We start from the raw sequence: 27,715 nt of genomic DNA, 5'->3' as shown, positions 1-27,715 counted from the left end.
CTCGGTCGTTAAGTGAAAGCCGTGAGCTGCTGCGTTGTCTGTGGTGAGAGGTAATGCCTGAAATTTAGGATTCTCGGCACAGTCTTGACACTGTGGACCTCAGAATATTGAATTCTCTAACAATTTCCGAAACGGAACGTCCCTGACCTCTAGCTCTAACCACCAATCCCCTTTAATTTCCATCGTTCGGCCATAAACACATCGAAAACCTTTTCACACAAATCACGTGAATACAAATGACAGCTGCGCCAACGAACTGCTCTTTAATATCTTGCGTACACGGTACTACCGCCATCTGTTTATACACGTATCACTGTATCATGACTTTTCTGAACACTTCGCATTGCACATTCCAGCAGAATACTGCAATACCTCTATCCACAAGCAGCGTAAATAACGTATGGGTCCTTGACTAGCCTGTCAGGTCACCTAATTTGTCTTTCATACAGCATCTCTGGAATGTGACTGAAATACCATACTATAATATCGTACTCCTGTCAGCAATATTCATGAACTTACACAGCATGTGTTCCAGACATCGCAAGAAATTCCTCAAAATGGATGATGATAGTTGGTTTTTGGGGCGCACAACTGCGGGGTTATCAGCGACCGTACAAATTCCCAAACTTTGCTCAGTCCAATATCGTCACTTTCATGAATGATGATGTAATGATGAGGACAACACAAACACTCATTCATCTCGAGGCAGGTGAAAATCCCTGACCCCGCCGCGAATCGAACCCGGGACCCCGTGCTCGGGAAGCGAGAACGCGACCGGGAGACCACGAGCTGCGGACCTCAAAATGGAGGTCGATGCTGTTTGCTTCCGCGATGCAACAATACTAGAGTGTATACGTGCCCGTGACGATCACATGTCATACAGACGCTGATGATGATTATTAGTTCCGACTGAAATGAAAGTTTAATCATTTAATAATTGTTATGTATTGAACACGTCAAAGAAGTTTGAGAAATACTGGACCAGTGCATCAAGGTGTAACACTTTCCTTTTCTGTCGTATAGTTGTTGATACATTTCATACTCAGGTTTGAGTCGAAACTTTCGTGAAATGCGTGCGTACGTTCCGCGTGCGCAGAAGTGGAGGACAATTACAGACCGTGCAGGAAATACGTCTGTTCCGCAGGAGAGAGTCATGTTATTTTTTCGCCAGTAAGTTTCCTTTGCAATTAAGATTGGCTTCCACGGCCCTGAATTCGTCCATCCGGAGATGTATCAGTACTGCAGATACCGCTTCCAGAGAGAAAGTCAAGTTCTCTCCAATGGGAGCTTCCTGCGGAGGAGTGCAGAGAACGCAGAACCGTTAAAAGCTAGCTTTTCACGTACCAGATGTATTACAAAAGGAAAAACGTAGAAAACTGAAATATTATGGTTCTGAAACAGTTCACATACGTAATGCCTTACTAGCCCCTGTGACCTGCATCGTAACAGGTTAGCAAGGTGCTCTAGCTGTACATTTTTATTATCAAATTAATGCTACTGTTGAGAGGAGTTTGTCTTTTAGCTTTGTTTGGATTTACGTTGTTGCAATGGGTTAATATGGTGCAGCTGAGTTCGATATTGCGGCGCAAACCATGTACCGTTTATGCTCAGCACCTTAGACGCTGCAGTAGCTTTTGTAGCTGTCACAACTAATATATCTGTATTAGCTATTCATTTTCACTCAGTGTTAAATCTATTTTAAGTACAGTAAACAATAGCTAAATTGCTCAGAGCTAAAAAGCTAAAAAGCTCTGAGCAATTTAGCTATTCTTTACTGTAATTAAAATAGAATTAACACTGAGTGAATATGAATAGCTAATACAGCCACTACGAAGCAATATTACCTGATTTTCTGTGCTATTCAGTTTGCGTATTAATCGAGAGAAAATAACTGTCTATCTGCTGTCCTACGCACTCCAATCTCTATTCTCCTATTCTCCTGCCGGTACGTGAAAAACACTGTGATCTCAACACAATAATCACACAGTTTGTCTTTAAATAGTGGTTCTCTAAATTCACGCAACTGTATTTCCTCAGAACTATGCTGTCTTTTTTCCAACTTAGTTAGTTGCATGTTACATAGAAGAACAGGATGATTTATTTTTATCGAAATGATTTAGAATAAATCAGTGTGCAGTATATGTACACATGATTAGTTTTAACTTTAATGAATTTGTTACAACGAGCCTTAAAATTACTTTTTTTATGGGCTAGCGATTTGGAGATAAAAGTTGCTCTTTTTTTATGGCCTCATCCGATGTATTGACGGGACTGGCGTATTATTCTGGATTTGACAATGTTAGTAGTGGAGGGCGGCCTCATACCTTTCCTGGATTTTTTTTTTTGGATGCTTATTGAATCCTTTTCTGAACCAGTAACAGCTTTAATTGTGCAGTTATGGACATAACGATTCCTCCAAGGATTCTAATGAAAGTGCCCCCAAAATTTCTGTTACAGCTTTGCGTCGTCTATAAACATCTGATATGACCGCAGGAACACGTGTCTGAATACTGACATTAGATGTCTGTAGCCTTCCTTCCTGGTAATAACTCCGAACGATGAATAAATACTCTACAACTGGTCGCACAAGCGTCTTGCAAGCTATTTCCTTTATAGAAGCAGTGCACTTCCTCAGAACCCTTCCAATATGTCTGAGTCTTCCATCCACATTCTGTAATTACGCGATCATCCCGCTTCGTATCTCTTCTTAATATTACCACAACTTATTCGTTTTTAAGTGCATAATCGCCACTAATCTTGTAATCGGACGCTATAGGTTTCTTTCTCTCTGCTATATGCATTATCTTCAGTTTATGCAAGTCTTTTTACATTTCCTCTGTGCGATAGTATCGTCAGCGAAGAACTATTTAGTGGCGTTGATCCTATCTGATATACTGGATCTGTAACAGGACAGAGGTGAGGTGCCTCATACAATAGGGGCAGTGAAATGAAAACGAGGGACATGGAAGAAAAAGTGAGTAAACTGCTGAGTAGTTCAAAAGTGATCGCCATAGCTGTAAATGCATTCACCTCACTGTCAGTCAAGGCGTTCAATGCCTTCGTGCGAAAGCACTGTAGCCTACAGAACCATGATTGTACCCAAGCGTGCACTTCTTCGTCCGAAGCAAATAGACGACCATGAATGTATTTCTTCAGTGTCCCAAAAATATGGAGGTCACATGGGAAGAGGTAGGAACTGTATAGAGGAAGTGTAAAAGGGCTACCCAGCGAAACGTCTGTAGTGCAGTCGGAACAACCTTCACAAGATGTGGGCGCGTCCACTGTTTTTCTGCTATAAATAAATAAATAAATCTAATTTTGGGCACGAGGTGCAAATCTGGCTCTGTACAGTATCTCATAGATGTCTCCGGTGGTCACAACGAATAAATTGTGTAAGGGGCGATTCTACATTTACATCTATATCCATACTCCGCAAGCCACCTCATGGTGTGTGGCGGAGTGTACTTTGAGTACCTCTATCGATTCTCCCTTCTATTCCAGTCTCGTATTGTTCGTGGAAAGACAGATTGTCGGTATGCGTCTGTGTGGGCTCTAATTTCTCTGATCTTATCCTCATGGTCTCTTCTCGAGATATATGTAGGAGGGAGAAATATACTGCTTGACTCCCCGGTGAAGGTGTGTTCTCGAAACTTTAACAAAAGCCCGTACCGAGCTACTGAGCGTCTCTCCTGCAAAGTCTTCCACTGGAGTTTATCTATCATCTCTGTATCGCTTCCGCGATTACTAAATGATCCAGTAACGAAGCGCGCTCCTCTCCGTTGGATCTTCTCTATCTCTTCTATTAACCCTATGTGGTACGGATCCCACTCTGGTGAGCAACATTCAAGCAGTGGGCGAAAAAGTGCACTGTAACCTACTTCTTTTGTTTTCGGGTTGCATTTCCTTAGGATTCTTCAAATGAATCTCAGTCCGGCATCTGCTTTACCGACGATCAACTTTATATGATCATTCCATTTTAAATCACTCCTAATGCGTACTCCCAGATAATTTATGGAATTAACTGCTTCCAGTTGCTGACCTGCTATATTGTAGCTAAATGATAAAGGATCTTTCTTTCTATGTATTCGCAGCACATTACACTTGTCTGCAATGAGATTCAATTGCCATTCACTGCACCAGGCGTCAATTCGTTGCAGATCCTCCTGCATTTCAGTACAATTTTCCATTGTTACAACCTCTCGATATACCACAGCATCATCCGCATAAAGCCTCACTGAACTTCCGACGTTATCCACAAGGTTATTTATGTATATTGCGAAGAGCAACGGTCCTGCGACACTCCCCTGCGGCACACCTGAAATCACTCTTACCTCGGAAGACTTCTCTCAATTGAGAATGACATGCTGCGTTCTGTTGCCTAGGAACTCTTCAATCCAAACACACAATCGGTCTGATAGTCCATATGCTCTTACTTTGTTCAATAAACGAGTCCACGGAACTGTATCGAACAAAATAATTAAAAATTAATAATAAAATCAACATTATCCCTTTCTCGCTTTTTTGACCTATTCTGCCCATATCCCTTTCCTATACATGTGGAATCGCTTCTATATTTCTTTCTTGCGCTCACAGCGACATACTTGCAGCTAGTGACATAAATTGAAACTTCTTTTTCAGCATTAACGCATTAACATATCTTCCTAGTTTGACTGCCGTACGGTGGTGACGGCTCACACTGGACATCTGTGAGTAGCTGTACCTTAACTATAACCACCCGGTATGTATACGGTACACAAGGCATGCGTTACAATCATAAGGGAAACAAAGCCTGCTGTTCGGAGCTTTGAGAGGCCACTCTCTCAATTGCGGTTTGGGTGTCGCTGTCGTCGGCTCGTTGGGAGCGGTGTGTCTCGTTGATTTCCGCATGTCGCGGAGAAAGCAAGGTCGCCCGGCAACCGCAGAGTGGGTCGACGTTCTCGGGATAGCCGCTCCTCTGGCGTTTGGCGTTGAGTTGTCAGCGCACTCAGGATCCCGCACAATAGCCTGCGTTGGTCAGGGTAATTTGGTTTGGGCGCTAGGCTGCGGCGAGCCTGTTACGCGGGCCACACTCCACAGCACACGGCCGATGTGCAGTTTCCGTGTTACAAATCATTCACGGGACTTCTGACGTATCGAGAAACAGCATAGGTGGTACAATTGGTTTTCAGGGGTAACCGAATTGCAATTAATTTTTGTTACTTCTCCGATCAGCGTAACTTCGGTTCCAATTTAAATTCTGTCACTTCCGCCACTTTGGTACCTTTGCACGACAATATCCGACTACTCAAAACCGTTTTTACTACATAAAGGATTTTATTTTAACAGCTAACAGTTTCTCATTCCAGACTGGAAAAGAATGCCACAACACTGAAATGTCTAAGACTCATACCTCCCAGCAATTACATGTATCCCATCTGCTCTTTAAGGCGTGACTGCAACAAAAGCCACCACACATTCATGACTCCGCGGCCGTACATGTATGTACGTGATGGAAGAGAGATACCAACGTCGGCCGCATGACGTCATTGAAATAACTGAGTGGCGACAAGTGAAAACTAACGCTGTAGCAGGACTCGAACCCGCAGTTCCCGCTTTAAGGGAGCGGTCGCATTAACTGTTTCGATTATCCTAGCATGTTTCACAGACTACCCAAAATATCAAGCACTTGCCCTTGAAAGGCAAAGGTTCCGAGTTCGAGTCTCGGTCCGGCACACAGTTTTAATCTGTCAGGAAGTTTCATATCAGCGCACACTCCGCTGCAGAGTGAAAATCTCATTCTTGTCGCACATTACTTCCGCAGCGCCTCCTGCCCTAATTCCTATTTACTCGCAGCATTCAGCGTGATTCCCACGAGAGGACGCACCTCGGGTGCATCCACATTGAATATATAATTATGAAGTACCTTCAGTGTGTATAGATATTACTAATATGTGTGTGGTGTCTGTTGTGAGCAACGAAGATGGTGGGCACAGGAGAGACGCGGAAATATTGAGAGACGAGTTGAACGTTTCGGTAGGCCACGAAGAGTGCTCGGATAGCGGGAGCGGTAAAGTCGAAAAGTAAACATGATCTAAATCTGATTGTAGAAGGAATTATAGGAATATTTATTCAGTAGAGAGTTTAGTAGTGTAGCATCACAGTTTATAACGCTGACGTCAATTCCGACTCTTGGCTGAATAGAACCCCTTATTACAATTTATTTATCATCGAGTCACATCTTAATCGGTAAGACATGTGCTTCACAACTCGGAAAAGGAAGGATGAAAGATTAAGGTTTAACATCTCGTTGCTGACGGTACGAGAGTGGAACACGGCCTTTTCGAACTGTAAGAAGCCATCCCGAGATGCACATTCAGAGATTTAAGTACACCACGGCAAACAAAAATGTGGATGGGCAGACGTCGCTCTGAACCGTCTCCTGCATGTGGATCTAGCACCTTCTCCGTACCATGGATGTGAGCTGCCAACACAGCCTCCTCTTGTCATGATTCAATCGGACTTGAAGTCTTCATGACGTTCGAAGTAAACGTGCCCTTCTTAGACTTATTGAGAAAACGACGAGAGCGATCTAACTTTTAGTGTACAAACACGAATATTACCTCTATTTTGCGTAATAGAAGAACATTATTTTCACAAGATTTATAAAGAAGTTACTAGCAGTAAGTTTAGAGTTCGACGTCTCGACGACAACAGTGTTATTGGAGAGTTCGGATTAGGGAAGCGGCCGGCCGATGTGGCCGTGCGGTTAAAGGCGCTTCAGTCTGGAACCGAGTGACCGCTACGGTCGCAGGTTCGAATCCTGCCTCGGGCATGGATGTGTTTGATGTCCTTAGGTTAGTTAGGTTTAATTAGTTCTACGTTCTAGGCGACTGATGACCTCAGAAGTTAAGTCGCATAGTGCTCAGAGCCATTTGAACCATTTGATTAGGGAAGCCCGGGGAAGGAATTCGGCCGTTCCCTTTCTAAGGAATTACCCCGGCATTTGTCTTGATTAGGGTAAGGAAATCAAGAAAATCCTAAGTTTGGATGGCCGGAAGGCCATTTAAACTGTCACCTTCCCTAACGCGTGCGGTGTGGTAACTACTGTGTGTTCTCTCTCGGTCAACGAAATTATTATTCACTGCTCACAACTGCAAGTGCCTTTGTCTGCGATACGAGTAGTTCAGTTGACTGATGGCAAAGGATTAGATATTTCATATGAATTATGTTAGCAATAAATTTGTTGATTACCAATAAAATCTCTTTTTGAAAAAAGGACAAATGAGGAAAGACGGAGACACGAAATTAAAAGGAGGAAATGGAGGGGAGTGACAACCGAGCGGGAAGCAGATTATCGAAACCGGTAGGAGATAATGTTACGTCTAAACTCGATAGTAGCTGTGCGGTTATACATCATTTGCAAGATATGTCAACAAGACTCGAGCGCTCTTTAAGCGGAAACTAAAAATTCTGAACTCTCCGGAGTTACTGCATGGTGGGCAAATAAAAGTGGCCCGGAGAACAGAGTCCCAGAGTACAAAGAAACACAGCAGAGGAAATGGAATAGACCTGACTATCAGTTGCTGAAAGTGACCGCCATTCATCTCTCGGCACTTTTGGGACCTGATTAGCAAGTTACTGGAGGTGGATCGAAGCTGGGCTGCTGGAATTGCTGCAAAGTGGTTCAAATGGCTCTGAGCACTAGGGGACTTAACTTCAGAGGTCATCAGTCCCCAATAACTTAACTACTTAAACCTAAGTAACCTAAGGACATCACACACATCCATGCCCGAGGCAGGATTCGAACCAGCGACCGTAGCGGTCGCGCGGTTCCAGACGGAAGGTCCTAGAACCGCTCGTCCACACTGGCCTGCTGGAATTGCAGCAGTCTCATCCGAAATGTTCTACTGCAATTCTTGAAAATTATGACGGCTGTTACGATATACCTTAGACTTGAGGGCTCCCCACGCAAACTAATCGTACGCTGACAGTTCAGATGACCTTAGCGCCTAAGCAGGGCCACGACCAGACTGACCTCTGCTAACAACTCTGTCAGGCTTGAAGATTGTGTAAGTGTGATCCGAGGTTCAGCCGACCGTATGGGCAGTTGTTCCATCCTGTTGCAAGAAACTGTAGGCCTCTTCCTCCTCCGTTTATGCCGCTAAAAATGGTTTCAAAATGTCCGGGCTACTTTTATTTGCCCCATTCTGTATAAAACTTCGTGACAATTGTTAGAATTTATAATTTCTGCACGACGAATCTGTAACAACGTATCATCCTGTAAAGTACGTGCATTTATTGGATAGGCGCCGACGAACAGGCAGTCTTCCCCCTCCCCCAAGACACTCCCGTACATGGCATACCTCCTTGACATTCACCTTCACTACCCGAGGACAAAAGGAAGTTGGAAAAACGTCTCACAGTTGCCATACGGGTAGCTGGGCCTAAAGCTCATCCAAACCAGTCAAACTAAAAACCTACAAATTCAGAAGAACAGTTGTATGAAAAACTGATGGTTCCTTCAAAGGGAAGTGAAACTCTCCAGAGCAGCTGTTAATTTAATGTGACTCTGTTGGGAGCAACTTTTTCTTGCTGTGCTGCGTTCCGCCGAGCCTGTTAGGCGCTGGGTGCCGGAGGCGGCAGACAAGAGACAAATTCGTAGCCGGTGCTGCGTTTAACGTGAAGTGCTGCACACCTACCACTTTCCTTCCACTGCGAGTGTGCGCTACAACTGATAAAACTATGGCCCTCTCTATAGTATCCTACAGAACTTTTTGCCAAAGTTGGCAGCTTGCTAGGTAAATTACTGCAGGTGACTAGCAACCACAACACTCCCCATAAGCGGCATAAGGAATGAATTACGGTACACTTGCGGCTGTTCCTCTGAGTTAAGGTGGGAAAAACAAGTCGGATGACTACCAGCAAGTACACCATTAATCACTCAAGCGAAGATAACACGAGAGACCGCATGGGAAATGAATGTCTACGGAATATAATATTTTCTTTTGCTGCCGAATTCAGTAAGAGCTAAACACGACTTGGTACTAGCATTATGAATTGGGCCTATAGACAAATGAGCGCGGAAATCACGTTATTGGTTCAGTATAGTTAATTCACAGTCGCACACAGGATCTCTGGAACTGCATATTAAATTCTGCAATTGAGGGGTTGATATTAAATTCCAAAGATACGCAACTGACAAAAGCGTACTGACAAAAGCGTGCCCATCCTTCGCCTTTATGGTGGCTTTAATATTGCCGGGCACACACTGAATGTCTGTGGAGGAATGGCAAACCATTCTTCCTCAAGATCCGAAACTGATGTTAGACGCAGCGGTCTGCAGTGATGCTGACATTATAACGCATCCCAAAGGTTACCTGCCCGCAAACCATTGCCTCGCCGATGCAGTTTTATTGCAGGATTCCTTGTCATGACTCAGGAGAACAGGTACATCTTTCAGGCGTGACATTATTAGTGATTATGAAAAAGCTCGTCATGCAAACTTATGTCCTGTTTCTAATAGTTTCCATGAAAACTAATGAAAACAGTGGGGACCAGGACAAATGTAAGTGAATGTACAAGGAACACAGTGATCTAATGTATTGTTTGTTTACCTTTCTTCACAAAAGATGTTCAGGAAGTCCACCACGAACTTTAATGCGTTTACCAGCTCTTTGCTCTTTGCTGGTGATGTGAGCTCATTGATACGGTCCTTTCCTTGAGCGCGCATATGTAAAATGAAATCGAGATGATCTTCCTTTGTGTCAACTGTGCACTTGTAGGCTTCGCTCTTAAGCCAACACTACAAACAGTAATCTAATGGAGTCATTAAGTAAGCTGGTGAAGACTGACATTCGACTGACGCCCGAGATGTCGGATATGGTCAAGATAAGGACGTCCGCTCATCTGAGGCGTTTTGTTCAGAGTCATCATTACTATCACCCCTTAAAGCACGTTGAGACTGTGCCCCACTACAGACGAGATAGTACCCCAGAGATGTGAGTGGCTCGAGGACTCCTTAACTAACGAAACCAGTTGTCCTCATCGATGAGTGTTCGTCGGGGACAAAGGTATCCTCAGGAGTGGACCAGGAAAGTGTGACAGGACCGCTGCCATCCTTTATATGACAGAGACGGTGAGGAGCAATCTGCAGCTGTTTGATGATGATGCTGCGTTGTACGGGAGGGTGTCATCTTTGTGTGACTCTAGGAGGATACAAAAAGACTTAGACGGAACTTCTAGTTGGTGTGATGAAAGACAGCTTGTTCTAACTGTAGAAAAAAAGTAAGTTAATGCAGCTGAATAGGAAACACAACCCGGTAATAGTCGATTTCAGCATCAGTAGTGTGCTGCTTGACACAGTCGCGTAGATTAAGTATCTAGGCGTAACGCTGCAAAGAGATATGAAATGAAACGAGCGTACAAGAATTTTAGTAGGGAACGCGAATAGACGCCTTTTGCTTATCGGGAGAATTTGAGGAAAGCATGGTTCATTCGTAAAGGAGACCATTTACAGGACACTAGTGCCAACGAATCTTGAGTAGTGCTCGAGTTTTTGGGATCAGTGCCACGTTGGATTAAAGAAGACATCGAAGCAATTTAGAGATGGGCTGCTAGAGTTACTGCTAGTGGATTCGAACAATACGGAAGTGTTACGTAGCCCGCCCGGTTGGCTGTGCGGTATAACGCACGGCTTTCCGGGCGGGAAGGAGCGATTTGACCCCGGCACGAATTCGCCCGGCGGATTTGTGTCGATGTCCGGTGAACCGGCCAGTCTGTCGATTATTTTTAGGCGGTTTTCCAGCGGCCTCGGCGAATGCGGGCTGGTTCCCCTTATTCCGCCTCAGTTACACTATGTTGGCCATTGCTGCGCAAACAAGTTCTGCACGTATGCGTACACCACCATTATTCTACCACGCAAACATATGGGTTACACTCGTCTGGTGTGAGACGTTCCCTGGGGGGTCCACCGGGGGCCGAACCGCACAATAACCCTGGGTTCGGTGTGGGGCGGCGGAGGGGTGAAGTGGACTGCGGTAGTCGTCTTTGGGTTGTGGACCACTGCGGCTGCGGCGGGGACGGAGCCTCTCCGTCGTTTCTAGGTCCTCTGTTAACATACAGTACACTACAATACAAGTGTTAAAGAGGTGCTTCGGGAACTGAAATGCGAATCACTGTAGGGAAGGCGAAATTCTTTTCGAGAAACGATATTGAGAAAATTTTGAGTCCCGTTACTTGACGCTGACTGCAGAAAGATTCTAGTGCGGCCAACGTCCATTTCGCGTACGGACCACGAAGATAAGATACGAGAAACTGGAGTTCATACAGAGAGACAGAGCAGTCGTATTTCACTCGCTCTCTTTGTTAGTGGAACACGAAAGAAAGCTGCTCTCAGGTGTACCGGGCCATGCACCATAATGTGGCTAGTGGAGTGGGTATGGAGATGCAGATATAGTTAGGGTGTGCTTAGTTCTTTGTTCAAATGGTTAAAATGGCTCTGAGCACTATGGGACTTACCTTCTGAGGTCATCAGTCCCCTAGAACTTAGAACTACTTAAACCTACCTAACCGAAGGAAGTCACACGCATCCATGCCCGAGGCAGGATTCGAACCTGTCACCATAGTGGTAGCGCCGTTCCAGACTGTAGCGCCTAGAACCGCTCGGCCAACCCGGCCGGTGTTCCTTGTTCCTACCTGGGCTTGGAGCCCATATTCTTTAGTTAGTTTATAGACCACCTCCTGGCCACAGTAAGACTAGCTGGTGGGCGGGCAGACCTCTTGGATGCACACTTTCTTTGCCATTTTTCTGAAAACGAGCGTTGTGCCTTTTACTTCTGCCTACTACTTAGCCAGACTCGCATCCCACTCCTTTACATTCCTCTGTCGATCACCAGACTTGGGAATCGATTTCTCAGTGGCGCTCCACCTCGCGCTGGTGAACACTATGTCATGGCCAGCCTGAGAGCGGGTGCAGTGTTGCTGCGCCGGCCCGGAGCGGAGATGCCGCGGCGTGAAAGTGGCCACGCGGACAGTCTCAGATGCAGCAGCGACTGCCTCCGGCCGATTAAGCGGAAAGTGGCCCGTGCCTGGCGCTGGGGTGCCGGCGCGCGCCTAGCGAAAGCTGACGGCCGCTCTCCGTCACAGCGCCGCCGAGCGTCCAGGCGTACAGTGTCCAGAGTCCTTCAGCGGAAGCACTTACCAGCGCAGTCTTTCTAGCTTTTACAAAAAAAATTGTACAATTATTCTTATTGCTTCCTTTTTTTTGGTAGTAATAACAGCCCACTGGGTCCAATGGATTTTATAGTCGAATTGACCATGGTTTCGACTCCTAAAGTAAGGGAGTCTTCATCAGAATTTATATTACATCCGTAAAAAGTTGAGCATTACAGCTCTCGTCATACAATTTTAACACCAAAAAGGCCACGTCACATAGTAAAACATCCTACGTAAAAGTTTTACTGTCATTTCTAGTTAAAAATTAAAGATTGCCGCTAAGGGGTGCTTGTGTATACTGAAACAGGTGGCATCAGACTGAAAAGCAGTATACACAAACACCCCTTAGCGGCAATCTTCAGTTTTTAACTAGAAATGACAGTAAAATTTTTCGTAGGACGTTTTACTATGTGACGTGGCCTTTTTGGTGTTAAAATTGTATGACGAGAGCTGTAATGCTCAACTTTTTACGTATGTAATATACGTTCTGATGAAGACTCCCTTAGTTTAGGAGTCGAAACCATGGTCAATTCGACTATAAAATCCATTGCAACCAGTGGGCTGTCTTTACTACCAAAAAAGAAAAAAAATATATTTTCACGGTTGCTACACACAGCTATGCTTACAAGTTGTCTTATTCTTTCCCGAATTACGCAGCTTTTCAATTTATACATTCTTGCGTTACAACCAGTTCTCGTAACACTTCTTTCCATTCTGATGTTTATACCTCAAAACTGGGTCTACAGGTATGACGAAAATCACTGTCCATGCATTTCTTGTTTGACGTAAGGGAACAAAAGGAACTGCGCCGCTGAGCTTAACGCCTCCATCCGACGAATGAATCGCTACCAACCGTAACATGTTCTATCACTTCGCTGGCTACCGTGGGCAGGTTCGTAATTTAAACCACGGTCCTGGAGCTATGTTCGGAGTTCAATAGCTGTACTTCTTCATCAGTACTCCCCTTGCTGGCCAAATGCTGACTAAGCCCCTTCCATCACCAGATTTCGAAACCAGCTGCCTACTGGTGTTAAACATTTTCATTTCAAAAACATATTTACTTACAGTCACCCTCAATATACTCCACTCCTCTATCCCTACAAAGCCCCATACGAGTTTTTCATTGATGAAAAAAGTGCCGGTAGTCTTCCTATGCCACGCGGGATTAGCCGAGCGGTCTTTGGCGCTGCAGTCATGGACTGTGCGGCTGGTCCCGGCGGAAGTTGGAGTCCTCCCTCGGGCATGGGTGTGTGTGTTTGTCCTTAGGATAATTTAGGTTAAGTAGTGTGTATGCTTAGGGACTGATGACCTTAGCAGTTAAATCCCATAAGATTTCACACACATTACAGTCTTCCCATGTGAGATCCTTGACGACGCTTGCCACCCTTTCTTTCGCTGCTTCAGCGGATGGAAATCTTGTTCCTTTTCGTGCAGATTTGACTTTGGGGAATAGATAAAATTCATATCGTGTTGGGTCAGGCGAATAAGGTGCTATGTCTAGTACTGGGAAGCTCTACTTGCTAGAAACATCTTAACAGACAGTATGGTATGAGCCAGTGCGGTGTCTTGATGCAGAACCCATGACTTATTCTTACACTATTCGGGACTTTTTTTGTATTTTGAACAAGAACCTCGAGATAATAATACTGATAAATAGTGTCATCTTCAACAATCCAGTGAAGGTGCACAATTCCACGAAGGTCGAAAAATATCATCATAGCTTTTAATCTAGGTTTGCTCATTGGAGCTTTCCTCGCTTTCGCTGAAGTTGGGATCTTCTAAAGCGTAGATTGGAGCTTAGTTTCTGGATCGTAAGTGAAAAACGAAGATTCCTCACGTGTCATCACTGCCTCCAAGAAATTAAGATCAATTACACTGGTATTCATAGTGTCAAATGGTTCAAATCCCTCTGAGCAGTATGGGACTTAACTTCTGAGGTCATCAGTCCCCTAGAACTTAGAACTAGTTAAACCTAACTAACCTAAGGACATCATACACATCCATGCCCGAGGGAGGATTCGAACCTGCGACCGTAGCGGTCGCGCGGTTCCAGACTGCAGCGCCTAGAACCTCTCGGCCACTTCGGCCGGCGCTCATAGTGTCAGTAATAACATTTTTATGAGCTTCTTTTTGTTAGAACTTGAGAATTTTCGCCACTAGTTTCACGCACTCATTTCTCATGTCAAATTAACTACGTTAGATTTGCTTTACGCATTCCTTGTCAGTTCCTACACTCCTAATAATCTATCGAATACTCAACAGACGGTCAGATAGAATCAGAATACCTACTTCTAAGATTTTTTTCTTTGATGTTGAAGTGCATCCCGAGCATGAATCATCTTCAACGTCTTCTCGGCCATCTTGGAAACGCCTGAAACACTCAAAAAATATCTTCGCCAGAGACTTCTTTTAGTAACAGATAAGTTCCAGTAGCAGTTTTTCCAAGTGTCATGTGAAACTTCATGACAATTCGCTGCTCTGTTATTAAGTTTAAGATTTTTCCGGCAAAAGAAAATAATAGGTCTCACACAAACGAAGGCCACGACCGCATTGATTTGTCTGCAGACGCCAGAGACGCCGAGTCCGAGGCTTCATGCTTCGCAGCTGTTGGTCGTTCATCTTTGGCGCAAGCGTACTTACTCCGTGACAGCATCAGTTCCGTTGTCATTACTTTATAAGCACACCTCGCAATTGCCTAAGAGGACAGTGCGATTCAGTATGTCTCGTTTGTGTGGACTGAATCCATGTGAAAACGACGGCAGAAGAAGTTTCGACTGGGTTAGACTGTAAACTAAATATGAACCATTACACACTTGAACTCTTCTCCAGATTAATCCGAGGTTACAGAATATGTGATTTGCATGTGTATTAAGACAATTTCCCAAATCCCATATCAAATGAGAAAGGACGTCTTCCACGGTAGTTCGAGTACTTTGCACGTTGGAATGCGTGAAATTCATCAAAGCAATGTACAACTTCTTCACTAAATTCTGAGGAGTGCCATCTCTGATCCTCAAAAATAAATACGTTTACCATAGTATCCAAAACAGATTTTGAGTTAAGCAAAGTACGCCCTAATCTTGTCTCTTCCGAAATGGGACCAAGCCTAGTACAGCTACGCCCAGTGGAAACAAACCTCCTGGCAGACGGCCCTGTTGTTTTACATTTGTGAACCGATGCGCAGCACGTGGCACTGTACGCGAACTGTCCTTCAAGATGAAGAAGCTGCCTCCTCCGGGTAATGAAAATAACAAAAACGGCCGCTCCACTTCCTCATACCTGACGGAGGCAAGGTCCTGCGCAGCGCTTTCTACGTGTATGCTTCCTGCACTGAGGGCAGTTGTGTAACGTGTAATAGACGCTTGCCCAGATATGAGCTGGAGACGTCGCTGGTGCTAGTATTTCGTAATAACAGCAGTACTGGTAACTACTAAGTGTCACGTCCAAATGAGTTCCTTTTCTGGTTACGTTACTGTCTCTTAGAAGCTTCTTAATGTCTAATTGAGGACAGTTTATGGTCACGTTACTGTCCTATACAAGATTACTAAAAATACTGACTCGACGATCGACCACCTTGGTTCAGACGTAGTATTGATGCTCAGTAAAGGTGATGTCACAGGTTCAGTACCGCCGGCCGTTGTGGCCGCGCGGTTTTAGGCGCTTCAGTCTGGAACCGCGCGACCACTACGGTCGCAGGTTCGAATCCTGCCTCGGGCATGTATGTGTGTGATATCCTTAGGTTAGTTAGGTTTAAGTAGTTCTAAGTTCTAGGGGACTGATGACCACAGATGGTAAGGCCCGTAGTGTTCAGAGCCATTTTAACCGTTTTGTTCCAGTACCACATCGAGCATTAGCGTGGATTTTAAACGTGCCGGTACTATGCGTAACTTTTAATTACATTGTGAAATAATCCACAGAATACTCGAGCTATTGTGCTTGAAGGCTGGCTCAATGGGTGTTATCTAAACATGAAATTTTAAAAGATGCTACAAAGTCGTTAAAACTGTTAGGTTATCACTACCACCACCACCGCCTCAATCATCATCAACAGCCATTTGACAACCAGTATTGGACAATCACCCTTCCAGAGATTTTATCGTGCACTACGACCTTCAGGTAAACCCATTCCTATTGCTCTTTCGTGTTTTCTCACTTCACCTACCTAGCCTGTAGACTATAATGAAAATAAAATGCAGATCGGTGGAACATGTGGGCAGGCAATTGGGTGGACGTTCTCTTCTTCTTAGACGTTTCCCATTAGAGATTAGTCGGTTTCTCCTTCCAGTAATCTCAGTTATTCCAATTCCAAGAGGGGATCAGTTAGTGCTCCCAGAAGAAACCTCCACCACACAGCGTCAGATGGCTTGCGAAGTACCGATGTAGATGTAGATGGAGATGTAGTAAGCTGTTAACCATTTCTTATCCATTGCTCGATTAATACACAGTTTCCATAACAAAAGTTTCCGTCGCCGCTAGTTCTTCTTGGAGCCCACATTAACACTTTCTTGCGCCACTTGTCATTGCTTATTCTTTTAACATGTCCAAACCACTGAAAACTTTTATTCTCCAGTCAACTTATTATGGTGTGAGTCACTGCCATGTTCTCCTATATTTTTTATGTTTTGCTCTTACCTTCACGGCTTACCTGCAGCCATCTTCTCATAAAGTTTAGTTCTACTGTCCTAATTTTGTCGCTTCTTTTATTTGTAAATGGCCACATTTCCGCACCAGAAGGAACTATACTCTCAAGTAATACTGTGGAATAGCCCTTTCCTATCTGATGACCAATACTATTGTTTAAAAAAAAGGCGAGGTAGTAACTTCGGCGCTCACTTACGCATCGCTATTTCGGTCCCAGTATCGTCCTCACAAGTGCCGTCACAACACGTAATACAACCTCAATGTTTAAGACTTTCTCATTCGTTATTTACTGGACACAACGAGATGAGAAATGACCTAGACGATGGAAGGATTTTGTTATGTTATGCTCGTCACGCATGTGTTTGTATAATATTGTATATCCATCAGTCTCTGTCTTCTACCATTCTTTTCTCAGTATCTAACTATTCTACAGTTTTACCTTACCTATTAACTGGCATATTTGCCTCCTCATTTTGCCTTTCGCTATCTCTTATAAAGCATCTGTCAGTAAGCATTGTCATCTTAGGATACTGCAAACACATAAAATAAAACGCCTTCCGGTGGGTCATCGTTACGGTTGTTTCTCATGTCTTGGAAGGAATTTATTTCGTCCGTTTATCATCCATTACCCTGGCTCCACGATCCGCCATTTGCACCTCATTTTCATTTACATGAAAGCTACTTCTTCCACACCAGTCTGTTTCCTAATTCACATTTGTCGTTTTCTTATCCTTCGTACTATTTCCGCTAACGCATCTCTCATTTGTTCTCTGAGTTCATTTCTCACCGCCATAATTCAAAACTGGTAATGTAGACTGGCTCTAAACTTACATTTTCAAACATACCGCAAGCTTAGTTTGAAGAGTCTATCTAGCTCACCAAGAGCACTTCACGTCAGTTTTACTCTGCTGTTTCTGTGTTGTTCTGCCCGCTCAGCAGATAGTTCTACGACCATTGTTAATTCCAACAACTTTGTACGCCACGTGCTGGCTATGCATTACTTTAGTTTTATTTTAGCTGATCTACAGGGCTACTTTCAAGTTTGCACCACTGTCCTTCCATTCGTTGTTGTATTGTATCGGTATTACACACAAACAGCCCAATATCGTGCCCAAAAGGGAGATATGCTTCATTGAATGTATTTCTTCTTCGTTCGCTCTGTATTCGGAAATGAAAACTTGATCCATGACTGCCCAGAATAGTTATCATTATAAGGAATTTCCTAGCCTGACGGTTTTTTTAGTTCTGAATTTATCACACGCATGAATATTTATAATGGAAGGAAACAAAATAAAGATAAGGTGGGTACGGTGCCGTAGTAGGTAAAGAGAAGTATCAATGACTCTAGTTCTCCCATCATTGTCTCGTAATAAGCTAGATACAAAATAACGAAAATATACACCAGCGATACAATTTCACTTTCACGTCCTTCCGCCATTCTCGACATATCAATAAAATCTAGAACTAAGCGGATGTAAGATACGCTACGACCTTAAAGGTGTTGCAACCTATTAGTTTAAGCAAATTTTGAGCGTTTAAATAATTCCATAGTCGTTCCTTGACTTCTGCACCTCAGCAACACAATAACAGCGTCGTAATCTTACCAAATTAGAGGAAAGAACATCATAGCTGACTGAATTACGTCATAGTCTATTCTTTAGATCTGCAGTGGTTTCTACGCTTTTTCCCAACCGCTCTGTTCTTCGTGTCGAATATATATGTCGCGAATGGCTTCTCGCGCCCTTTCATCCGTCATTCGCATCCCTGAAATGTAGTTAAGTGTTTCGAAGTGGTCATTTGCTGCTTACTTTCTACAATAACTGTCGCCCTTAACAGCGGTCGTTCCGCTGGGAGTATTTCACGATGGCTTAATGTTTTTCGTACTAAAGCACGACGTGTCACTTAATGCAAATCACAGGAAAAATTTCGCTTGGCAGAGAACGCCTCAAGTATAGAGACAGTAGACAGTAAATCGCAAACTGTTACAGTTTGCTTCCTCGCGAGAATCTTCAGGGAAGAGCGCCGCATGCTTACCACACAGTTTGCATTATTAGCTTTTACTTGTCCTGCCGCACGGTGCACATTGCGTTCATCAGTACAGTGACTTTGTTTTTAATTTTTCCTTTACTACTTCTGCATGACATAGGGTTTTTGTAATTATAAAATATAACTGTAACAATCACCATTTTGAACCTAGATCAGTGAGCACCAGAGAAACGTATGTTTCAACTTGTTCTGCCTTACGGCAGGTCTTGTCATGGGGGAAGCCTCGTGAGAGAGGTCCACCGCATGAGCGTCTAGGGAAGTGATTCCAGTGGTGGTTCGCCGTGGCCTTCCACTGATTATGATGAAGTGATAATGAGGACAACACAACACCGAGCCCATGAGCGGAGAAAATCTCCGACCCAGGCGGGAATCGATCCAAGGCGGTCCGGCCGAGGTGGCCGAGCGGTTCTAGGCGCTACAGTCCGGAACCGCGCTACTGCTACGGTCGCTGCTTCGAATCCTGCCTCGGGCATGGATGAGTGTGATTTCCTTTGGTTAGTTAGGTTTAAGTAGTTATACGTTCTAGGGGACTGATGACCTCGGAAGCTAAGTCCTATAGTGCTCAGAGCCATTTGAACCATTTTTTGAACCCGGGCTCCTTAGCGTGACAGACCGCCGCGCTGACCACTCAGCTATCGGGGCGGACAGAAACGTATGTAACAGTTACACAATTTAAAAATACGTCGTGAACTTTCAATAGCTGCTGGTCAAAATCATGTAAATCAAAATAAATACATCGAGATTGAAGTGAAGGAGTTGAAGTGGTACAGAAATTAAATTCACTTGCATGGGACACGAAAAGATGAGAAAAAATTTTCCTCGTTGAACAACAGAGTCCTTTACCCTTTCAATGATACGATATAATTAACTGTGTTGCCTACAGTTTCTCTATATAAAGAAAAGAAATTCCACGTCTGGGGTACTAAATATATTTTGCAGAACTTAACAAAGCATTGTAGCCAGCCAGTGTGGCCGAGCGGTTCTAGGCCCTTCAGTCCGCAACCGCGCGACCGCTACGGTTGCAGGTTCGAATCCTGCCTCGAGCATGGATGTGTGTGATGTCCTTAGATTAGTTAGGTTTAAGTAGTTTTAAGTTCTAGGGGACTGATGACCTCAGATGTTAAGTCCCATAGTGCTTGGAGCCATTTTTTGAAAGTATTGTAGCTTCCTTTTGTGCAATAATTTCTCTCTGAGACAACATTCCTGTGCCTGTGTATGTATGTCCGAAGGAACAATGCGTCGTTCTTCTTAACAACACAGGCAGTGCGGTATTGAGTTTGTCCCCCGTTACCAGGCAAAGACTCTCAATTAAAATGTCCTTCCCTGCACGACAATTAATAATATACGTACGAATATTGGTTGTGACACAGGAACAACGACACATGGAAGTTTGGATCTGGCTGTGAGTCGGGCACGGATAGGCAAAGCGGTTAAGGTGACCGCTTGCATAAAGCAGAAAGTACAGGTTTGACTCCCGGTTTGGAACATATTTTCAGTGTCGTCATTCCCTTGTAAAGCCTCATGTAAACAGTCTCTGGTTGCACAAATAGCATTCATGCACCAGGTCAGAACAATATGCGATCCAAAATCACGGAAATATATGCTTTAAAAAAAATTGTTAACGACGATTCCAAGTACTCATACACTGAGCAGCCAAAACTTCATGACCACTGCCCACCGCAACGTTGGATATCGCCTGGTGGCGTTGCGGCCACGTGACGCGTTAGCAAAAGTATGTAAGCCTAGCAGACACGGATCGGGGATCACCCTAGCGAAGTGAGGAAATCCATTGAGATAAGCGACTTTGACAAGGGGCAGATTATTATTATGCAGAGCCTGTGAACGAGTGTTTCGAAAACGGCGAAGCTGGTTGAGTGTTCACATGCAACTGTTGTGAGCATCTCGGAAAGAGGTTGGAGGACAGTGAAACTACCACTAGGCGCTAAATGGTTCGACATCCACAACTCTTCATAGACTGTCGGGTTCGGAAGCTTGTCTGCTCTGTAAAGTGGGAAACTCGGTGATCTGTGGCATCTCTGCTTAAAGAGCACAATGCTGGTGCACGCACAAGTGTTTTGGGCACACCGTTCATCGCACACTGTTGAACATGGAGTTTCGCAGCAGATCACGCCTATATGTTCACACAATGACCCAATGCCATAGTGAAGTACGACTGCAGAGGGCACGGGATCATCGGGATTCGACCGTTGATCAAAGGAAAGGGGTCGGCTCCTTGGATGAATTACATTTTTGATACACTAGGTCGGTGGTCGTCTCCAAAAAGGCCGTCATCGAGGGGGGCGGCGGCTCCGAACGTGCAGGCTGGTGGGAGCAGTATTATGTTAGAAGTTCTTCTGCGCTTGGATGGGAATTATGGTAGTAAACGAAGACGTGCTGACAGCTACAAATCACCTGCATCCGTTCATGCTTCATGTATAACCCGATGGCGATGTCACTCTTAAGCACTTTAATTGTTCATGTCTCGTGGCCAGAACCGTACTGCAGTGGTTTGAGGAACGTCGTAGGGATCTTACACTGATGTCTCGGTGACCAAATTCGCCTATGGAATCCATCTGGGTCGCAATTGGACACTATCACTGCGTACGCAAGTCAGCGGCCCATTATTTACTCGAACTGCATGTCCTGTTCAAAAATGGTTCAAATGGCTCTGAGCACTATGGGACTTAACATCTGAGGTCATCAGTCCCCTAGAACTTAGAACTACTTAAACCTAACTAACCTAAGGACATCACACACATCCATGCCCGAGGCAGGATTCGAACCTGCGACCGTAGCAGTCGCGCGGTTCCGGACTGAGCGCCTAGAACCGCTACACCACCGCGGCCGGCTGCATGTCCTGTGCGTAGACATGTAGTGTCATACTCTTCCACAAACCTACCAACAAACTGTCGGATACCTGACGCGTATTTCGTTCCAAAGACGGAAAAACAAGCTATGAAACAGGGGGTCTAGTTTGGCTCATTATTGTAAGAAATAAAAAAAAGAACGCTAATGGCCACTCCAAATTTCGGAAAAGAGAAAGGCATTACAAAAAATCATATGAATAGGAGACTTTGAACTAATCTGTAAGCCATCACAAAGCCAAATGTCTTACTAAGTTTCTTGTACATCACCTGGTGTACCACATCAACGGGAATTCCGGGATGCTTACTTTTACAAATTACTCGGACCATTTCTCTCTCTATCCAATACATACCGACTTTGTGTTAAATGCTAATGATTTCGTCACCGAAGAGATGTTAAGCCCGAATCTTCTTTTATTCTTCTACAGTACAGAAAAAGATTCACAGCACAATATCACCAGGCAAGCGCCTTCAGTCAAATCTGAAATGACGTATAGTACTTAATGAAAATCACGGGACAGAAATTGAAACATGTTTTTGGCATGAACATATCACAACGCGTTGTAAAGCTTTCCGGTAAACAGTATCGTATGGAAACGTATCAAATACAGAAGCACCAGGAAAATAAAGGCTAACGCCTGTAAGGGTGCTTTTGCAAGATTGACTCACGGAAGACATTAAACATCACTAGCTAAGCGAGAAAAGGAAAATGCTGAAATGAGCTCAAGCATCCATAAGAAATCAGATGACACTGGTAACGACCTTCATGTGGGAAAGATTACGACTGAAAAAAACCAGAACTACCATGGTAATCCGTTCAAGAGAGGCGGCATAATGACAAAATTCTGAAGGATCCAGGTTCATTTCTCCTTCCGCTCTGCCAATGAGAGGTGTTTGTGATTTTGGTTAGGAGTTGTGCAAGGTGGTTCAAGATCGTTCATTGCTGGTGTCTGTTTCACCCCCAACCCCCATCCCCCCACCCCCATTCCTCAGCCCACCTGTCGCATTGAAATGGGTTCATGGTTACTAAAATAGAAGGAAAAAGTACGAAACTAAAGGTATTTTATTTTAGTAGGATTCGAAGAAGCAGATGCGGCTGCTGGCTACAGCACAGCACAGAAAAGCATATAAAACTGTTAAATGCTGTTTTGATAAATTAAACCCCTTACTTGTTCTGCAAAAGTGGTACACACTTCCTCTTTGATTCTAAAGGCCCAGAAATCTCATTCTTTCAACTCTTAACTATTTCTATGTTTGTTCTAATATGTCCACGGACTGAAACATGCGCTTTCGGAATGTACTCGAATTTTGGTTTTTGGTTTTCTGTGTGTACTAACTGATGTAAAAATTTCACTGGAAATTTAGGTATTCATTAATACGAGAACAAGTACTTCTGGTAGCAGAATTGTTTGTTTACTAGGCATTTACTGATAGCGAGGCCCCACGTAAGTATTTACATCAAATATAACGCTTACAACGTGATCTTATAAAAAGTAACAAACCAATAACGTCGACATCAGTATATCGAGAATTTTCGAAAGGATAGTGAAAAGCGTATTGCTAAGACATTAGACTCGGAATTCTGCAGGCAGCAGTTCCAATACCCGCCCAAGAAGCCACATTTGAGTTTTGCTTGACTTCCCTAAACTGCTGAAGGAGAATAATTTGAAAGGCCACGACCAATTTCCTTCACCTTTGATCCCAAATCCTAGCCTGTGTTCCGTCACTAACGACCGAGCCGTCGACGGGACATTGAACCCTGTCTACCATCCTTCCATCGTCAACGCATGCAAGTGGAGTGTTCGACGTTGAAGAAGAAGGTTTGTCTCAGTATATTAACATCGTTATGTGTGGTTTGTGTGTACCAGTTAAGTGATAAGTGGGGGATACAGATTACATGTTCCTACAGGCAAAATACCCTCAGACTTCAAAAAGAATATAATAATTCCAATCCCAAAGAAAGCAGGTGTTCACAGATGTGAAAATTGCCGAACTATTAGTTTAATAAGTCACAGCTGCAAAATACTAACGCAAATTCTTTACAGACAAATGGGAAAACTGGGTGAAGCCGACCTCGGGGAAGATCAGTTTGGATTCCGTAGAAATACTGGAACACGTTAGGTAATACTGACCTTACGACTTGTCTTAGAAGAAAGATTAAGGAAAGGCAAACCTACGTTTCTAGCATGTGTAGATTTAGAGAAAGCTTTTGACAATGTTGACTGGAACACTCTCTTTCAAATTCTAAAGGTGGCAGGGGTAAAATACAGAGAGCGAAAGGATATTTACAATTTATACAGAAACCAGATGGCAGTTATAAGAGTCGAGGGGCATGAAAGGGAAGCAGTGGTTGGGAAGGGAGTGAGACAGGGTTGTAGCCTCTCCCCGATGTTATTCAATCTGTATATTGAGCGAGCAGTAAAGGAAACAAAAGAAAAATTCGTAGTAGGTATTAAAATCCATGGAGAAGAAATAAAAACTTTGAGGTTCGCCGATGATATTGTAATTCTGTCAGAGACAGCAAAGGACGTGGAAGAGCAGTTGAACGGAATGGACAGTGTCTTGAAAGGAGGATATAAGATGAACATCAACAAAAAAAAAAACGAGGATAATGAAATGTCGTCGAATTAATTCGGGTGATGCTGAGGGAATTAGATTAGGAAATGAGACACTTAAAGTAGTAAAGGAGTTTTGCTATTTGGGGAGCAAAATAACTGATGATAGTCGAAGTAGAGAAGATATAAAATGGAGAATGGCAATGGCAAGGAAAGCGTTTTCAGAAGAAGAGAAATTTTTTAACGTCGGGTATAGATTTAAGTGTCAGGAAGTCGTTTCTGAAAGTATTTGTATGGAGTGTAGCCATGTATGGAAGTGAAACACGGACGATAAAGAGTTTGGACAAGAAGAAAATAGAAGCTTTCGAAATGTGGTGCTACAGAAGAATGCTGAAGATTAGAGGAGGTATTGAATGGAATTGGGGAGAAGAGGAATTTGTGTCACAGCTTGACAAGAAGAAGGGACCGGTTGGTAGGACATGTTCTGAGGCATCAAGGGATCACAAATTTAGCATTGGACGGCAGCGTGGAGGGTAAAAATCTTAGAGGGAGACCAAGAGATAAATACAGTAAGCAGATTCAGAAGGACGTAGGTTGCAGTAAGTACTGGGAGATGAAGAAGCTTGCCCAGGATAGAGTAGCACGGAGAGCCGCATCAAACCAGTCTCAGGACTGAAGACCACAACAACAACAACAGGTTTGGATGTGGTATGTGTGTTCCTGTTACCTCAACAGTAGATCTTAAAGGTTACTTAATTATCTACAGGTTCTATAACTGCGATCTTTCAGTATGGTGTGGAGCGATTTTTAGTTTACAATTTTTTCTCACTGAAAAATTGACTTTTACATGAATTTTTGGTGACGTTCAGTTTTTTGACTAAAGTTTAAATTAAAATAGTAGAGATGGAAAACTACAAAATGCTACTTTAAATTGTTCTTTGTGCTCTGAGATGTGCAGTCACTTGCGCACACGCACACACACACACACACACACACACACACACACACACACACACACAGATAAGAATTATATACTCAGAAATTGTGAAGTCTAGTAGAAGTTGTTCAGCAGATATCTTTTCACTATGTGTTTGAATTTATAGTTTCAAATTTTTGTTGGTGAATACATGGAGACGAGTGAACGATAATGTAATTCATTCCTCCTTCTCGTGTTACGTTTATGAATATCTGGTGTTTTGCGAGATGTGATCGATTTTCGATAGCAAACTGTATAAGGAAGTAAGTGTACAGTGAAGCTGTTGGCCGTACGTCCAACTATTTTAAGAGTTGTCTGCAAGCCCCAGAATGAACACTACACAGTATCCTTACCACACGCTTCTTTGTAGTGAACCGTTGCTTTCTTACTGAAGTGTTGCCCAGGAATAGAATATCACGAGACATTAGCGAGTGAAAATGGGATAAGTAAGTGAACTTTTTGAAAAATTAGTTTCGAAAGTATGCTACTACCGTTAAAGTTATTGAACTGAAACATTAAAGATTATCAACTAGTTCAAGTTCTTATGAAACATCAAGAATTTGCGTTATCCTGTTTCATTTTCTGATCTGACTTCGAGCTTTAGTTCTATCGGAATGGTCAAGACTAGTGTAAAACGGAGTTTGATCTGTTGTGTTTTATCAAATTTCAGCGACACTTGCACAGAATGAGTTAATAATGTTCAAAAAATGAATCTGTTTTCAAATATTGACGTATTTCAATTAGGCTTGTTTAAAATAGCTGCAAAACTGTTCAACTTCTTGGGTATACAATGGGAGATCATTTATATATACCAAGAAAAAGAGTGGACCGAATAGTGATCCTTGTCATGCGCCCATTGTAATTATTTCAAACAATGAATATTCCGTTCCCACTAATGTATTCCATCGTTTTCCTATTTTGACACTGAGCATTCTTTTAGTTAGTCAGGATGGAAACTGGTTAGCAAAACGATCTCTGACAGCTTAATAATTGGTATTTTTTAGGAGAATGTTGTAAACTGCACGAGCAAATTCTTTTGAAAATCACATTAAATACCATTAAGCAATAACTGATGAGTAATCGTGTTAGTAGTCGTCATTTGACTACAGTATAGTATCGGCAGACCTATAAATTTGTAGAAGATATGAGTATGAATTTGAACCACATCGTCGTCATCACGGTCAGCTCCACTACCTCCTGAGTACGATATGCTAAGGCAAATATTGATTGTGCTGACAAAAAATTCATTGGTACTTGTCAGGAATGAGAGCTGTATTGGTCTAGTATATAGTATTAAATATCGACCTTAATTTAAAAAGGAGTTTCTAAGAATATTCAATTGCGGCATTGCACTGCCCAGAAGTGAACCACGGTCTATAGGAGATGTAGAAAGGAAGGCATTCTGAGCATTTGAAATGTGATGCTGACGTGGGAAACGAAGTGGAGTGGACAGATAAAACTAGTCAAGGGACATTTACAAAACACTAATCAAAGTGCGGGACTGGATGATATGACTTGTTTCAAGACTTTGGAATAACTCTCACAGCTATAGTGAGCCAGAGTGGGTAAAAAAGTAGGATAAGAGGGAGATTGGTACGTAATTAGCAAATAAATAATGGTGGCGGGTGTGAGCTATGCTCTAAGATGAAGGATTTGGCACAAATGAAGAAGCTGTGATAGGCTGCATCAAATCAGACAGTGCACTAATGACGTCCCCCTTTCCAGTCCTATCCGCAAAAAAAAAAAAAAAAAAACAAAAAAAAAAAGTCTTGTATTTGTTTGTAGACGTTGGGTACTCACGAGAGTTACGAGGGCGGCTGTCATGGTAGGCGCCGGCCGGTCCTGAGGGGCTTCCGCCGAGTGACCGAGTGTCCGGCGCCGGCCGCCGTCGACATATATATACGCGCCGTGGTGGGTGGTGGGGGGTGCTTCCCATCAGAGAGGGGCCAGCGCGCGCGGGGTGCCGCGGTCGGCGGATTCACTGCCAAGGACGCTCGCCGCCGCGGCGCGCGCGACCTCTGGGGGCAGCTGGCACCGCGGGGACCCCGGCCCGGCCTTACCTTGCGTAAGCGACGGATCGCATTCCCCGGCCGGCCGCGTAACTCGTCACTTCGGAATGAGGCGGCGGCAAACTGTGACTGGCTTCACCGTTAAGTGCTCCGGATGATCGTCCTGGGCGCTCGGGGTACCCTTTGACTTGCCGACACGGTCCGTTCGATATGTCTAAAGAGATTCACGACCCCATCGCAGCATCGTGTGTGGTGCACCCGACTACGAAATTGTACTTTTCCAAATACTGCTACACATTCCACTCTTCTGACGCTAACTCCCATCTCTTTCCACTTTGGACCCCTCTCATCATCTCGGCATACCAATTAAAGCCGGATACTCAGTTACCTTTTCCCCAAATTCCTACGAGTCTCTTCTCTACCCATGGCCAC

General features: G+C 43.8%; 1 protein-coding gene across 1 annotated transcript in view; it reads right to left on the bottom strand.

The window, feature by feature from the left end:
* Positions 1-27,138, bottom strand: part of LOC126203426 (fibroin heavy chain-like) — an 85,637-nt gene extending 58,499 nt beyond the window's left edge. The window contains exon 1 of the mRNA XM_049937739.1: positions 27,075-27,138. Within this exon, the coding sequence (XP_049793696.1) occupies positions 27,075-27,098 (24 nt within the window). The 5' untranslated portion in view covers positions 27,099-27,138. The remainder of the gene's footprint in view (positions 1-27,074) is intronic.
* Positions 27,139-27,715: the final 577 nt, after the last annotated feature.

This window comes from Schistocerca nitens, chromosome 9 (assembly GCF_023898315.1).
Source record: "Schistocerca nitens isolate TAMUIC-IGC-003100 chromosome 9, iqSchNite1.1, whole genome shotgun sequence".
In the NCBI taxonomy this organism is placed as follows: domain Eukaryota; kingdom Metazoa; phylum Arthropoda; class Insecta; order Orthoptera; family Acrididae; genus Schistocerca; species Schistocerca nitens.
The sequence above is the reverse complement of the archived record's forward strand: the minus strand, read 5'-3'. Positions and strand labels throughout refer to the sequence as shown.